At 55.5% G+C, this 15562-nt stretch overlaps 1 protein-coding gene across 1 annotated transcript in view; it reads left to right on the forward strand.

Annotated features, from left to right (window-relative positions):
* L2HGDH (L-2-hydroxyglutarate dehydrogenase) overlaps nt 1-15562 on the forward strand; it is a 46963-nt gene that overhangs the window by 15738 nt on the left and 15663 nt on the right. The window contains exon 4 of the mRNA XM_084632640.1: nt 11796-11927. Coding sequence (XP_084488766.1) covers nt 11796-11927 — 132 coding nt within the window. The remainder of the gene's footprint in view (nt 1-11795; nt 11928-15562) is intronic.

Here is a 15562-nt window from a genome sequence, read left to right on the forward strand (position 1 = left end):
CCTGGCGAGAGCAGTGGCGTGCCTTTCCCTCAGTGCGGCGATGGTGGGATCTCGGGAAGGTGCGCGCCAAGCTCTTCTGCCGTGACTACACTCGGGGCACCAGCCGACGGCGAAATGTGGCGATCGAGCAGTTGGAACGGGAGGTCTTAGAGATGGAGAGGTGCCTGGCCGCCGGTCCCGAGGACCCGTCCCTCTGCGGAGCGTGCCGGGAGAAGCGGGAGGAGCTCCGGGCCCTCGAGGACCACCGGGCCCGAGGTGCCTTCGTTCGGTCCTGCATCCGCCTCCTTCGGGAGATGGACCGCGGCTCCCGCTTCTTCTATGCCCTGGAGAAAACGAGGGGGGCCAAGAAACACGTCACCTGCCTTCTTGCGGAAGACGGCACCCCCCTCACGGATCCGGAGGAGATGTGTGGGAGGGCCCGTGACTTCTACGCAAGCCTTTTCTCCCCGGATCCGACCGATCCTGGCGCTTGCGGGGTGCTCTGGGAGGAACTCTCCACGGTCAGCGTGGGTGACCGAGACCGACTAGAGCTGCCTCTCACCCTGGCCGAGTTCTCGGAAGCCCTCCGTCGCATGCCCACCAATAAATCTCCGGGCATGGACGGGCTGACTGTGGAGTTTTACCGCACGTTCTGGGACATTCTCGGCCCAGACCTAGTCACCGTCTGGGCTGAGTCCTTGCAGAGCGGGGTCCTCCCTCTGTCGTGCAGGCGAGCGGTGCTCGCTTTGCTGCCGAAGAAGGGGGACCTCCGCGATCTACGAAACTGGTGTCCCGTCTCACTCCTTAGCACGGATTACAAAATCGTAGCGAAAGCAATCTCGCTGCGGCTAGGGTCCGTGATGGCGGATGTGATCCACCCAGACCAGACCTATACTGTCCCGGGTTCCAGCATTTTTGACAACCTCTTTCTAGTCCGAGACCTTTTGGAACTCGGGCGGAGAGATGGTCTGTCGTTTGCCCTCCTGTCTCTTGATCAGGAGAAGGCGTTCGATAGAGTAGACCATGGGTACCTCCTGAGCACTCTGCAGGCGTTTGGATTCGGACCTCAGTTTGTGAGTTTTCTCCGGTGCTGTATGCCTCCGCGGAGTGTTTGGTTAGGCTCAACTGGACCCTGACCGAACCGGTCAGCTTCGGGCGAGGAGTGCAGCAGGGGTGCCCCCTCTCGGGCCAGCTGTACGCTCTGGCAATCGAGCCTTTCCTCTGTCTCCTCCGCAGGAGGATGACAGGGTTGGTGCTGCGGGAGCCGGAGCTGCGGCTGGTCCTGTCGGCGTACGCCGATGACGTACTCCTCGTGGTCCAGGACCCGGGCGACTTGGCGCGAGTGGAGGCATGCCAAGCCATCTATTCGGCAGCCTCCTCCGCCCGAGTCAACTGGGTCAAGAGCTCTGGCGTGGGGGATTGGCGGCAGGTAAGCTCCCTCCCACCTGCGCTTGAGACCATCCAGTGGAGTGCGGATCCACTGCTCTATCTCGGCGTTTACCTTTCCGCCACTCACACTTCCCCGCCGGAGAACTGGCAAAATTTAGAGGGCGGGGTGATAGAGCGGATCCGGAAATGGACGAGGCTACTCCGATGTCTCTCCCTCCGAGGGAGAGCACTGGTGCTTAACCAACTAGTCCTGTCCACCCTCTGGTACCGGCTCAACACCCTGGCCCCGGCCCTGGGTTTCCTGACCCACCTCCGGAGATTGATTCTGGGGTTCTTCTGGTCAGGAATGCACTGGGCCCTTGTTGGAGTTCATCATCTACCCCTGAAGGAAGGAGGGCAGGGCCTGAAGTGTCTGCACACTCAGGTCCGCGTTTTCCGCCTCCAGGCCCTGCAGAGGCTCTTTTATAGTGCAGGTAGTTCTGCGTGGAGCATACTGGCGCACGCCTTCCTGCGCCGTTTCCAAGGGCTTCGATACGACCGGCAGCTCTTTTATCTTTCTCCAAGGGGTTTTCTGCGAGACCTCTCCGGGCTGCCGGTCTTCTACCAGGACCTCCTCCGGACCTGGAAACTGTTTCTAACAACCAGGTCCGTGGCGGCCACCGTGGGAGCAGATCTCCTCACGGAGCCCCTGCTACACAACCCCCAGCTCCGTGTGCAGGTGGTGGAGTCCCACTCGGTGCGCCAGAGGTTGGTCCTGGCGGAAGTCACAAGGGTCGGAGACCTCCTGGACTACGACCGGAGAGACTGGCTGGATCCCCTGACGCTCACTCGGCGCATGGGGCTCTCCAGCCCTCGTATCCCCCGGCACGTACTTCAGGAGGTGAAGGCCGCCTTGACCCCCACTGCTCGGGCTTATGTCAACCGAGCCTTGCGCGAGGGCACACCCCGCCCATCCTCTACCCCAGGCCCGCCGGACCTTTCCATTGGGCCCCTACCCTGCCGATCCCAACAAACCCCTCACCCTTTCACTGCAAGCCGGCTGCATGAACTGCAGCCGGTCAGTTTTCAAATCGCACCATGGAATTATTTATACACACTCACGCTTCACACCCTTCATGCCCACACCCTGGTGTCCCGCCCCGATACAAAGTGGCGGGACCTCCTGCTCCCTTGGCCCGTCGGAGACATCAGTTGGCGGCTCCTTCACGGAGCTGTGAGCACGGGCGTGTTTCTGACACGGTTTATCCCCATCCCGGATACTTGCCCTTTTTGTAATGTGAGGGGAAACCCTGGCGCACGTATATTTAGAGTGTGCCAGATTGCAGTCCCTTTTCCGGCTCCTCACAAATATTCTGTTGCGCTTTTGGCTTCATTTCTCCCCTCACCTTTTTATCTATACACTCCCCATCCGTGGCCACAAAATCGCGAGACCTCCTGGTTAACCTCCTCGTAGCCTTGGCTAAAACAGCCATTTATAAAATCAGAGAGGGGAGGTTGGCCCATGAAGCGTCCTGCGATTGTAGGGCCTTTTTCCGATCCTCAGTACATTCACGTATCCGGGCAGAGTTCCTCTGGGCCACCTTGACGCCTTCAAGGAGCGGTGGGCGCTGTCCGGGGTTCTCTGCTCGGTGACCCCGTCCGGTTCCCTCTGTCTGACCCTTTGATTGAGGGGAAGAGCGAGAGACGCCAGCCCCAGCCGTTGCCGCTGTGGATACCATCATTCCTGTCATCTAGGAGGGGTCCTATAATACATGGGTGTCTACCCCCCCACCCCTAAACCGCCCACCCCGCAGCCGTGCCCATCTTCCCGGGCACTCTCAGGAGAGGGATAATCGGTGATACTGGGCGCGGCACTAGGTAACTCGAGGGGGTGGAAGACCACGAGTGTCGAGGAAGCCCCCCCGCTCTAGGCCACCAGGTAACTCAGGAGGGTGGAAGACCACAAGTGTCGAGGAAGCCCCCCCCCGCTCTGGGCCCAGGCTAGCCTGAACACTTCTCCCTCCTGAAAGCTGCTGTGTTATACCTTCTGTTTGTGTTGTTTTGTTGCATAGTTTGTTTTGTTTCCTTTGGTAATTCTTGTAAGTGTTACAAATAAACTTCTTTTCTGTTTCAGAAAAAAAAAAAAAAAAAACCTTCCTTGTTACCTTACCCAGGGAAAAGGGACCTACTTAGCCTGCTCTCTTGCTGCTGCCCTCTGACCTGGGCTTTCCTTGCTTTTTGCCCCTGCTTTCGGCTTCCCCCCCTGACTGGGCCAGACGCTCTCCCCCCCCCTTTCTTTTCTTTTTGTTGTTTTTTTTTCTTTCTCTGCTGTTGCTAGAGTGCTGGCCGGCTGTTAGCCCCCCCCGCCGCCTGCCCTCGGATGCAGCTGCCGCTCCAGCTGAACACCCCCCCCCCCCAAGAGAGGGGGGGCCTGCCGGCCCGCTTCCCCAGAGGGGGGGAGTGGAAGGACCCAGCCCCCAGACCCAGCCGCTTGCTGTTTGTCTGTGGACCCGTCTCCGGTCGAGAGGATCCTTATCACCTTGCTCCGGCATTTCTGGAATGTAAAAAAGAAAGCCCGGAACAGACAGAGAAAAAGCCGTCCACCGGAGGAACACTGCCCGGGGAATCTACAAATCGCCGTGGAGGAGGCCTAAGACTCAGTAACTTTCAAACTGTGCTCTTGTGTGGGTGGAGGCCTTGACTGTGTCTTAACTGTGTTTGTAGGGACACAGGGGGTGTGGCACGGAGCTGCCCCCCGATTCATCTGTGTCCTCCCAACCCCCACACTACGATCTTCACCACTGGTCCCTCCACCGTCTTTGCTGGCTGTTTAACATCTGCCTCTGGACTCAGCTGCTCGCCTTGATTCCACCGTGTGGGCCAGAAGCACCAGCCAACCAAACTGGACTCTCTGGACAAGCGTACGGTGTTCATGTGCCCCCCTCCCCGCCCCCCCCAAATTGTCCACCCCACAGCTTGTCCCTTTCTACCTGACCCAACTCCTGTTAATCACCTGCCACCGCCCCCGCTGGGGCATCGGCAATGGAGGGCACCAGGGTGACCTCCGCTGCTGCCATGCCCATCGCCTCCCCAGACTCTAGGGAAGCCTCCCCAGCCGGCGGGAAAGGCCAGGGCAAGAAGAAGGGGAAGGGCCCCGCTAAAACAACCGGGCCCTCCATGGCAGGGGCCACCCTCACTGCTGCAGCCCCGCCACTGACCACGGCGTCCTCACCCGCTGCCCCCTCCACCAGCTCTGCGGATGTCCCTCAGCCCCCAGGATGTATGCCTGGGCGGCAGCAGCCCCCCCGCCTGCTGCCTTGTCATCTCTCCCGCCCACCGCCTCTGCCACCATCAATAGTGGCCGGTGCCCTTTCCCACCATGACAAGGAAGCATGGTGTCCAATGCCTCCTGGTGCCTGCCTCGCCCCATGTGGAGACCTACGTGCCGGCGTTGGCGAGGTGGGGCCCTCAGCCATTGTGGCGGCCTCCAAAATGTACGGAAAGGTCGTTTTCTTCTTAGCATCGGAGGCTGCCGCCCAGGAAGTGGTGGAGAGGGGCCTGGTGGTAGGGGGGGTGTTTGTCCCCCTAGAGCCGGTAGAGGACCTGGGCGTCCGCCTGGTCCTGACTTCTTTCCCTCCTTTTCTCTCCAGTGCTGCCCTGCTACCCGCCCTTTCCACCCTGGGAAAACCTGTTTCTGTTATCAGCCCTCTCCCGTTGGGCTGCAAGGACCCCACCCTCAGTCACATTTTTTCCTTCCGCCCGCAAGTGCAACTTTTACTGCCGGCGGCGGCGCGTGATGGAGTGGTGCTCGAAGGGTCCTTCCTAGTCCCCCACCAGGTGGCCCGTTACCGGGTGTACTTTTCCACGGGGGAAGCCCGGTGCTACCTCTGCCGGGCGTCGGGGCATGTCTGGAAGGACTGCCCCTTAGCCTGGAAAGGAGGGGCACCTGGGATCCCCGAGACCTGGCAGGACATCGGCCCCGTCATTGCCGACGGCCCTGGCCGCCCGGTACCCAAACCCACCCCCTGTCCTCTTCGGACCACCGCTACTCCCGCTCAGGCCCAAGGGGCACCTCCCCTACAACGCCCAGACGAGCGGGACAGCCCCGCCCTCATGGCTGACAATCTAGCGGGGCCTATGGAGGAGGGTGTGGCAGAGTTACCACCAGGCATGGGAGAGAGCCTGCCCCAGGGAGAATCCTCCCTCCCTTATGCTGCCCCACCGTTTCCCCCCCTCCCCCCCAAGTCCCTGAGCCATCCCCTTGACACGACCCCTGCTAACCAGCCCCCAGATGCTGCCATGGAGGGCTGGGCCCTAGTCCAGGGGAAGCGAGGTAAGCGGAAGGCTCGAGCTCCGCCTCATCCACCCGAAGCGGAGGCCCCCCAGAAGACCAGGAAGGGGGGCACCGATGCCGAACCTTCCACTTTGCCCACGAGTGTGTCCCATCCACCGGTGTCAGCCAGGAAAGACGTGGCAGCACCGGAGGGTAGTGTCTCCCCTCCACGGGAGACCCTCCCCTCCGAGACCCTCGAGGAAGCCCCTTCTGTCCTGATGCTACCCGAAGCCCCGTGAACCCCGAGGCAACCGTTGTGGTGGGTGCCGGCGGGGAGAACCCCGGGGCGGCGGAAAGTGTCCTCTCTTCCATGTTCGAGGAGATTGAGGCCTTAGATCTGACCCCGGTTGCCCAGAGGGAGGACGACCTTTTGCCAGCAAATCTCGATCTGGGTGACCTCACTCCACCCCTCTTTTCCCCATGCTCCCTCCCCTTAACTGCTGCTTCCGCTCCCACCTCCGAGGAGCCCCTGGACTCCTCCACCGACCCAGCTGCTGATGGCACCCCGCTGACAACCACCAAGCCTGCTCAGGTGACAGCCGGCGCCACGAGGCCGGGGCACAAGTCGCCGGGGCACCCCCCGTTGGTGCGGAGCAATCGACTTCTTTCCTGGGTGGGGGCCTTACAGAAGATAATCCACCTCCTGATGCTGTGGCCGCTAAATCCACCATAGAGCGCGCGCCCAGTGTCACTGAGAGCTCCCTCCCCACCCCCTTAATCCTCGAGTCTGATTGGGAGGCGCCACCATCCAGCTGCTTGCCTCCCGAAACCCAGAACCTCGCCTCAGCCCCTGCCCCTACCGCTATCCAATTTACCTCCTGCAATGTCATTGCCGCCCCCCGGGGCTGTCTCCTTCCCCTTCCCAACTGATGACCCCCAGGGAGCGGCCTTTGTGTTCTCCTGCCCCGACCCATTAGGAGCTGCTATCTTCCCTCCACCGCCCCCTATCGCCCCAGAGCTTGAGGCGGGCCTAGAAGCTCCAGCCCATCAGGCACCCCGTCAGAGGTCCGCACCCTGCTTGTCCGTTTTAGTGGACCACGGGGCTGTACCAAGGGCCCCGCCAGGGAACAACCGGGAAACCGTAACCCCACCCCCCCATGAGCTGCGAGGAGAGCTGCGGAAGTTTTTAGAGGATGTCCATGGCTCCCGCAACAAGGTACAACTTGCTCTCCAGCAATGGGGGGACTTTTCTCAAATCCTCCCAGCCACAAGGGCCCTGATGGGGGAAGGTAAAGGGACAGAGAAGCAGGATGCCACGGCCTACTGGCGGGTCCGCATCTTCCGTGAACAATTACTCACCTACGGGATGGGTCACGGACTGCTGCGCGGCCCGCTGGCAGATGCGAGTGTCCCTGCCAGTGAGGATCCCCCCGGCCCTCCCCATGACACCTCTCACCATTGCAACGTTAGAACACCCGGGGTTGTAGGATGGCTCTCCGCAGGTCCTAGGTGGTCTCCTTCCTTCGGGAGGGAGGGTACTCTGTGGTTTTCCTGCAGGAGACCCATACGGATCCGACCGCCAAAGACAGTTGGCGGCTGGAGTGGGGGAACAGGGTCTACTTTAGGCATGCCACCGTTCGACAGGCTGGAGTGGCGACCCTGTTCTCCCCTGACCTACGGCCTGAGGTGCTAGGGGTTGCCGAGGCCGTGCTGGGTCGCTTGCTGCATCTCCGGGTCCGTATGGAGAGGCTCGTGGTTAACCTCGTTAACGTCTATGCCCCGACATCAGGCCCAGAGCGGCTGCAATTCTACCAGCAGGTGTCCGCCTTCCTCGGCACTTTAGATTCTCACGAGTGCCTGGTCCTGGGAGGGGATTTTAATACCACCCTCGAGGAGCAGGACCGCTCGGGGACCTAGTAGAGCCCGGACGCCACGGATGCCCTCGAGGAGATTGTTGAACATCACTCCCTAGTGGACATCTAGCACGACCACCACCCGGATGACACTTCCACGTTCACCTTTGTCTGGGTGGAGGCCCATCGGTCGAGCCACTCCCGGTTGGACCGCATTTATTTATCACGCTTCCATCTCTCACGAGCCCACTCCTCCAGCATTCGGCTGGCCCCATTTTCTGACCATCATCTAGCCACCATGACAGCCTCCCTTTGTGCGGAGAGGCCGGGGCCGGCCTACTGGCATTTTAACAACAGCCTACTGGAGGATGAGGGCTTCGTGACATCCTTCCGGGAATTCTGGCTGGCCTGGCGAGGGCAACGGCATGCCTTTTCCTTGGCACGGCGATGGTGGGACCTGGGGAAGGTGCGTGCCCAGCTTTTCTGCCATGACTACACCCGGGGCACCAGCCAATGGAGAAATGCGGCGATAGAGCAGTTGGAACGGGAGGTCTTAGAGCTGGAGAGGCGTCTGGCCACCAGCCCCGAGGACCCGCTCCTCTGCGGAGCGTGCCGGGAGAAGCGGGAGGAGCTCTGGGCCCTCGAGGACCATCGGGCCCGGGGCGCCTTTGTTTGATCCCGCATCTGCCTCCTTCGGGAGATGGATTGCTGCTCCCACTTCTTTTATGCCCTGGAGAAAACGAGGGGGGCCAAGAAACACGTCACCTGCCTCCTGGCAGAAGACGGCACTCCCCTCACAGAACCAGTGGAGATGTGCGGGAGGGCCCGAGCCTTCTATGCAAGTCTTTTCTCCCTGGATCCAACCGACCCTGGCACTTGCAGAGTGCTCTGGGAGGAGCTCCCTACGGTCAGCGCAAGCGAGCGACCAAGATCGGCTAGAGTTGCCTCTCACTCTGGCTGAGTTCTCTGAAGCTCTCCGTCATATGCCCACTAATAAGTCTCCAGGCATGGATGGGCTGACCGTGGAGTTCTAACGTGTGTTTTGGGATGTCCTCGGCCCAGACCTAGTCACCGTCCGGGCCAAGTCTCTCTGCAGAGCAGGGTCCTCCCTCTTTCGTGCAGGCCAGCCGTGCTTGCCTTATTGCCAAAGAAGGGGGACCTCCGCGATTTACGAAATTGGCGTCCCGTCTCGCTCCTCAGCACGGACTACAAAATCGTAGCGAAAGCAATCTCGTTGTGGCTAGGGTCTGTGCTGGTGGACGTGATCCACCCAGACCAGACCTACACCGTCCCGGACCGCAGTATCTTTGATAACCTATTTCTGGTTCGGGACCTTTTGGAACTCGGGCGTAGAGACGGTCTGTCGTTCGCCCTCCTGTCCCTAGATCAGGAGAAGGCATTCGATAGGGTGGAACACGGGTACCTCCTGAGCACTCTGCGGGCGTTTGGCTTCAGACCCCAGTTTGTGGGTTTTCTCCGGTGCTGTATGCCTCCGTGGAGTGTTTGGTTAGGCTCAACTGGACCCTGACCGAACCGGTCAGCTTCGGGCAAGGAGTGCGGCAGGGGTGCTCCCTCTCGGGCCAGCTGTACGCTCTGGCGATTGAGCCTTTCCTCTGTCTCCTCCGCAGGAGGATGACAGGGTTGGTGCTGCAGGAGCCAGAGCTGCGGCTGGTCCTGTCAGCGTACGCTGATGACATGCTCCTCGTGGTCCAGGACCCAGGCGACTTGGCGCAGGTGGAGGCTTGCCAGCCCATCTATTTGGCAGCCTCCTCTGCCTGGGTCAACTGGGTCAAGAGCTCTGGCTTGGTGGTAGGGGACTGGCGGCAGGCGAGCTCCCTCCCACCCGCGCTTCAGACCATCCGGTGGAGCGCGGGTTCGCTGCTCTACCTCGGCGTTTATCTTTCTGCCACACATCCCTCTCCGCCGGAGAACTGGGAAAATTTAGAGGGCGGGGTGATAGAGCGGCTGCAGAAATGGACGGGACTACTCTGATGTCTCTCCCTTCGTGGGAGAGCGCTGGTGCTTAATCAACTAGTCCTGTCCAAGCTCTGGTACCGGCTCAACACCCTGGTCCCAGCCCCGGGTTTCCTGACCAACCTCCGGACATCGATTCTGGGGTTCTTTTGGTCAGGAATGCACTGGGCCCCTGTTGGGGTTCTTCATCTACTCCTGAAGGAACAAGGGCAGGGCCTGAAGCGTCTGCACACTCAGGTCTGCGTCTTCCGCCTCCAGGCCCTACAGAAGCTCCTTTATGGTGCAGGCAGTTTGGCGTGGAGCATACTGGCGCATGCCATCCTGCGCCGCATCCAAGGGCTCCGATATGCCCGGCAGCTTTTTTATCTCTGTCCGGGAGGTCTTCCGCGAGACCTCTCCGGGCTGCCGGTCTTCTACCAGGACCTCCTCCGGACTTGGAAACTGTTTTTAACGACCAGGTCCATGGCGGCCACCGAGGGGGCAGATCTCCTCGCGGAGCCCCTGCTACACAACCCTCAGCTCCGTGTGCAGGTGGTGGAGTCCCGCTTGGTGCACCAGAGCTTGATCCTGGCAGAGTCACGAGAGTCGGAGACCTCCTGGACTACGACCGGGGAGACTGGATGGATCCCCTGACGCTCGCCTGGCGCATGGGGCTCTCCAGACCTCGTACCCCCCAGCGCGTACTTCAGGAGGTGAAGGCCGCTTTGCCACCCATTGCTAGAGCTTACCTCGATCGGGTCCTGCTTGAGGGCACGCCCCACTCACCCTCCACCCCAGGCCTGCCGGACCTTATAATTGGACCTCTGCCCCATAGACCCAATCAAACCCCTCACCCCTTTACGGCGAGCCGGCTGCATGAACTGCAGCCGGTATGCTTCCAAACCACAGCAAGGAAACATCTATACACGCTCGTGCTCCACACCCTTCACGCCCTCACCCTATTGTCCCACCCCGACACAAAGTGGCAAGACCTTCTGCCACCTTTGGAGGGTGAGCAGCCCCGGTGGGGCAGCCTGTATTCCACCTTGGTTCCAAGGCCCGTTGGGGACATCAGTTGGCGGCTCCTTCACGGAGCTGTGAGCACGGGCACGTACTTGATGCGGTTCAACCCCTTCCCAGATACTTGTCCCTCTTGCGGTGTGAGGGAAACCCTGGCGCACATATATTTGGAGTGCGCCAGGCTGCAGCCCCTGTTCCGGCTCCTCACAAATCTTTTATTATGTTTTTGGTTGCATTTTTCCCCTCACCTTTTTATTTATGTACTCCCCATCCGTGGCCTCACAAAGTCGCGGGATCTCCTAGTTAACCTCCTCCTGGCCCTGGCTAAAACGGCCATCTATAAAACCAGAGAGAGGAGGTTGGCTGATGGAGTTTCCTGTGACTGTGGGGCCGTTTTCCGATCCTTGGTCCATTCACGTATCCGGGCGGAGTTCCTCTGGGCGGCGTCCACTGACTCCCTTGACGCTTTTGAGGAGCAGTGGGCGCTGTCCGAGGCTCTCTGCTCGGTGTCCCTGTCCGGCTCCCTTTGTTTTGACCCTTTGATTGGGGGAGAGAGTAAGGGACCCCAGCCCCAGCCATTGCTGCTGCGGACACCACCACCTTAGAGGGGTCCTTTCACACGTGGGTGCACGTGCCCTCTCCCCCCTCTGGGTTGTCCACCCCACAGCCTGCCCCTTTTGTTGGGTGCTTTCAGAGGAGGGAATTGTTGGTGACACTCAAGCATGGCACCAGGTAACTTGACGGGTAACTCGATGGGGTGGCAGACCTTGAGAGTCGATGAAGCCCCCTCTCTCTGGACCACCAGGTAACTCGGAAGGGTGGAAGACCACGAGAGTCGAGGAAGCCCCCCGCTCTGGGCCCAGGCAAGCTTGAACACTTCCCTCCCCTGAAGCTAATGAGAAAACAATTGTGATTGGTTGCTGTGTTACACATTGCATATGCTGTTGTTTTGTTTTGTAAGTGTGTTATGCAAATAAAAAAACACTTTTTTTTTTTTTTTGCAAAAAAATTACTCTCCTATAGCCATCTGGCCCGACCCTGTCACCATATATATATATGCATACACGTATAATGTCTTTTTCTGGTGAAAAAAATTTCCCTGGAACCTAACCCCCCCATTTACATTAATTCTTATAGGGAAATTGGATTTGCTTAACATCATTTCACTTAAAGTAGCATTTTTCAGGAACATAACTGCAATGTTAAGCGAGGAGTTACTGTATGTGTTTAGTAAGGTCTTCTGTTCAGTGCATTGATGAACACTAGCTTTTCCTTCGCATTTTCGTGCACTGCAAATGTATTTATTACCATGTTGATGTCTCTCTTGAACTTTGTCATCCCTTCTGAAGCTAATAGTAGCTGTTGAACAAGAAGAAATTCCAAGACTTAGAGCACTGTATGAGAGAGGGCTGCTGAACAACGTCAGAGATCTGAAACTGATAAGTGCAAAAGAAATACAAGCAAAGGAGCCCTTTTGCAGGGTAAGTTGCTTATTATTGTTAAATGGAATGAAAAGCGGTAGTTTATCTAAGTGATCTGTTACATTCTTTTAAACACAAATCCTAGATGATGCTGCCCCTGTGGCAGTCTCAATGGGTTATATGTTCAAAGGAAAGCCTGCCTGAAATCCCAATGGTATAAAAACTGCCAGCAAAAAGGAATTAATTTATAGTACAGAAATATTTAGCACAAAACCAACCCTGCTTATGTATACCTCTTTAAAGAAATGATACTAGCCGTATTTTTAGGAAATGTTCTCCTAACCCAATTTTAGGAGATGCTGCAAAACCTTCCTCCTTGAAACCTCCACCATTGACACCTTCTTGCACCCAAACCCCCGCTACAAAACTCTGCCCAAAAAAACCCTTCCCTAAGTAGAGTTTTTGCCCCAAAAAGGGAAAAGTGCCAGAAATTCCATGAAGTCTTCTTAGACTTCGCTATGGCTATTGAGTTTATGTGAAGGATGTCAGATACTGTGGTGATGGGTGGTAGTATAAACCCCTAAGATAGATGGATTTGAGTGGAGTAGAGAAGGGGACCTGACTTCTCCCACCACCTTCTACACCAGTCCTTGTGATACCTATTCTTATCCTGCCTCTCATAATATTTCCTTCTTCCTTGGGTAAAAAAATCAAAACCTTTCCCCGGGTGCCTTCTTCAGTCCAGAGATCCGCTTTATTTCTTTCTTTAGGTGACATTTGAAGGGGTTAGATCCCTGTTGAGAAAGTTATTTCCGGGGTTCCAGTTTGAATGATCTGTTACCACACATCCTATCATCGCTCTATTCGTCCTGCCAACATGGTGCCTCCCAGCTGCTCCAAACTGGTGGTCCATGTTGTCCCTGTGAGGAAACCTGGACTTTCTGCTCTACCTTCGGTGACTCCAAACACATCTGCCAAGCAAGGATGAGAGGGGGCAATAAAAAACCAAAACCACTAGCGAGTGATGAAAAAAGTTAGGGTGCTTACCTAGTAGGCTGCTTTCTTTCCAACTATATTTTGAGCGATGATATGGACCTGCTGCTGTTCTAATTATAAGTGATAGACCTGTTCTGTCACACCAGACAATATCTTTACATTACAGAAAGCAAGTATCATTTCACCTTGTGATGCTTCCCGGGGGTACCCAGGGTTGTGAGGCACCTCACTCCCACCTGTCCTTAGCGGGAGGATGGCTTGGCTGTGCCTGCTGTGGATCAGTTCAAGGCTCCACCAGCCATGGGGAACACAAGCACCCCCCTCCAGGCATCCGCAGGCCCGCTTTCCAGGTTAGCGATGGGCACACTAGAACCTCCGAGCATGCCCCGGGAGTTTCGAGCCCTTCTCCACTGGACAGTCATAATATTCACTGCTCCCAAGGAGGCAATACACCCCAGCCTACCAGTTTTACCTCAGATCATCACTCCAATTAATATATAGCATTTAGATATGGCTCTAGTGAAAACAAGAAAAGGTTTATTTTAACAAAGAGTAGAGGTTCAAATAATAGCAAATATAATTATTAGAAACAAATGGCTACGTGTAAAATAAAATTATAACCTGCATTCTAGAGCCTACACTTATTTAACAAGGTGCTCTCATGTCTAAGTATTGTTCACCCAAAGATCCTTACAGCATTTTACAGCCAGGTTGCCTGTGACCTTCCATTCAGAAGGCGAACACACTGTCAGCTTGCTTCCTAGGTGAAGAATCCTGAGTGTCTCTTTCCAACCCCAGATATATCAACACAGTGCTTTGATCTTTATTCATAAACCAGACACCCTCCTGTTCCTTGTTCCATCCTAGAGTTTGCGGTCTCTTTTTGATTTCACAATCTTAATTACCTTGTAGCTCAGTGTGCAAATAAGCCTCCATTGTGAAGCAGACAATACACATATGGCCAGACCGGGTGTCAGTTACCCCCATATGAAAGAATCTGTCCAAAGCATGTTGCCTGCCTCAGCTCCTGGGGGAATTCTGCACCAAAAAATTAAAAATTCTGCACACAATATTTTAAAATTCTGCATATTTTATTTGTCAAAATAACAATATAATCACACCAGTTTCAATTATTTTGGTAATTTATTTCAAAATACCTGTCAGCAAGTATGTCTGTAACAATACAGAAAACAAAAAAGATTCAGGAAATGTTTCTGACAAATTGATTTCTTACTAGACCTATTAATACAGAACTTTTGAGTAACAATTCTTTTAACCTACAATACAGAACCGTGTTTCCCGCACCCCTCAGAAGCCGTGCAAAGGCTTGCGGGAGTCAGGGGTAACAGAAGAGCTGAGGAAGAGGGAAGTAATTGTTGGGAAGGAGCCTGGGAGTGAACTTGGAGGGTTGTTGGGTGTAGGTTGGAGAAGTATGGAACAGGCTTTTGGCGGGGAAGGGATTGTTAGGGAGCCTCATCCATGCAGACCGTGGCTGATATCTAGCCTCTTCCATTCAGTCAGGCACATCTGCCACTGTCCCCGTGTGTCCCTGCTCCTCCACTCCCCATTCAGCCAGGCATATCTGCATATGTCCCCATACTGCCCCCCCACTTTCCCCTGTCCCCCTGCATCCTCACTCAGCAAGGCATAGCTGCCCCTGTCCATGTTGACACCAAGCAATCCCTGGGTCACACACCTAGAGCCTAAAATTGTGAGTCTCAAATAATGACTTGAGACAAAATAGAATCTTCTGTAATATTGATGTACCCAGGGTTGGCCAGATTCTAATCACCAATGGGGATTAGAAAGCTTTCTCTGGGGAGTGGGAATGGTTACCAATCAGTAGTTAGGCTTTCCTCTCCCCCGTTCAGAGCTCCCATGTGTGAATTTTTGCTGATAGGATCTTTTCTCTATATAATAGTCCTGTTTAAAGCCCCACTTAATTTGCGATGTTACAGATCCTGCAATATTTAGCTTCCATCACAGTTTTGACAGCGGGAGTGCCAGCTGCCCTGGGACTGACAGCAGGGGCTCCTGCTGTCAGCTTTTCCAAATTACCACAAATAATAAGGATCCATTTTTACTTTTCCGTGATTTTCCATGTCTTGTCCAGAACTCAGCTGCAATTATTTGACAGTCGTCCTGCAATTCAAGTAGGGCCTTAATCATGTGCAATATCAGTGAATGTTGGGTAGCAAGTGCAAATCTTTATTCGGCTGGAAGCACGCAGTTCTGATTCAGACCAGTTTGAATGTAGTCAGTTTTTGTGCTAGAATCGTTACATAACACTTTGCTCTCTCATGTATTTCTTTACTGTAGGAGGAGATCAGAAATGTGGTCAGCCTGTTAGTTTCAAGACTTTTTATTACTGTTTCTTTTGTTGGAAGGAAAATTGGGAGGGAAACATCTCTGTATAGTTTCATCTGAAAGTTTTCTGCTGTTGAAGTGGTTTGTGTGGGTGATTGCTTAGAAGTTACTGTAGCCATCTAGATTTATGTGGTAAAAAAAGACAGACAAAAACCTGTCTGAAAGGGACTCTTAGTATTACCTTAATTTAGCTTTTGTGGCTATTGTGTAAAATGTATAGAAATATATGTGTGCATTAATAATCTGGCTAAGCATTTAGCTCTGCAAATAACTAAAATCAAGTGGGTCTGATTCAGTGCACCCTGGTAACCTGAATTGACTTCCATTGTCCT

The sequence above is a fragment of the Lepidochelys olivacea genome (genome assembly GCF_965140295.1).
Source record: "Lepidochelys olivacea isolate rLepOli2 genome assembly, chromosome: 6".
Taxonomy (NCBI): Eukaryota; Metazoa; Chordata; order Testudines; family Cheloniidae; genus Lepidochelys; species Lepidochelys olivacea.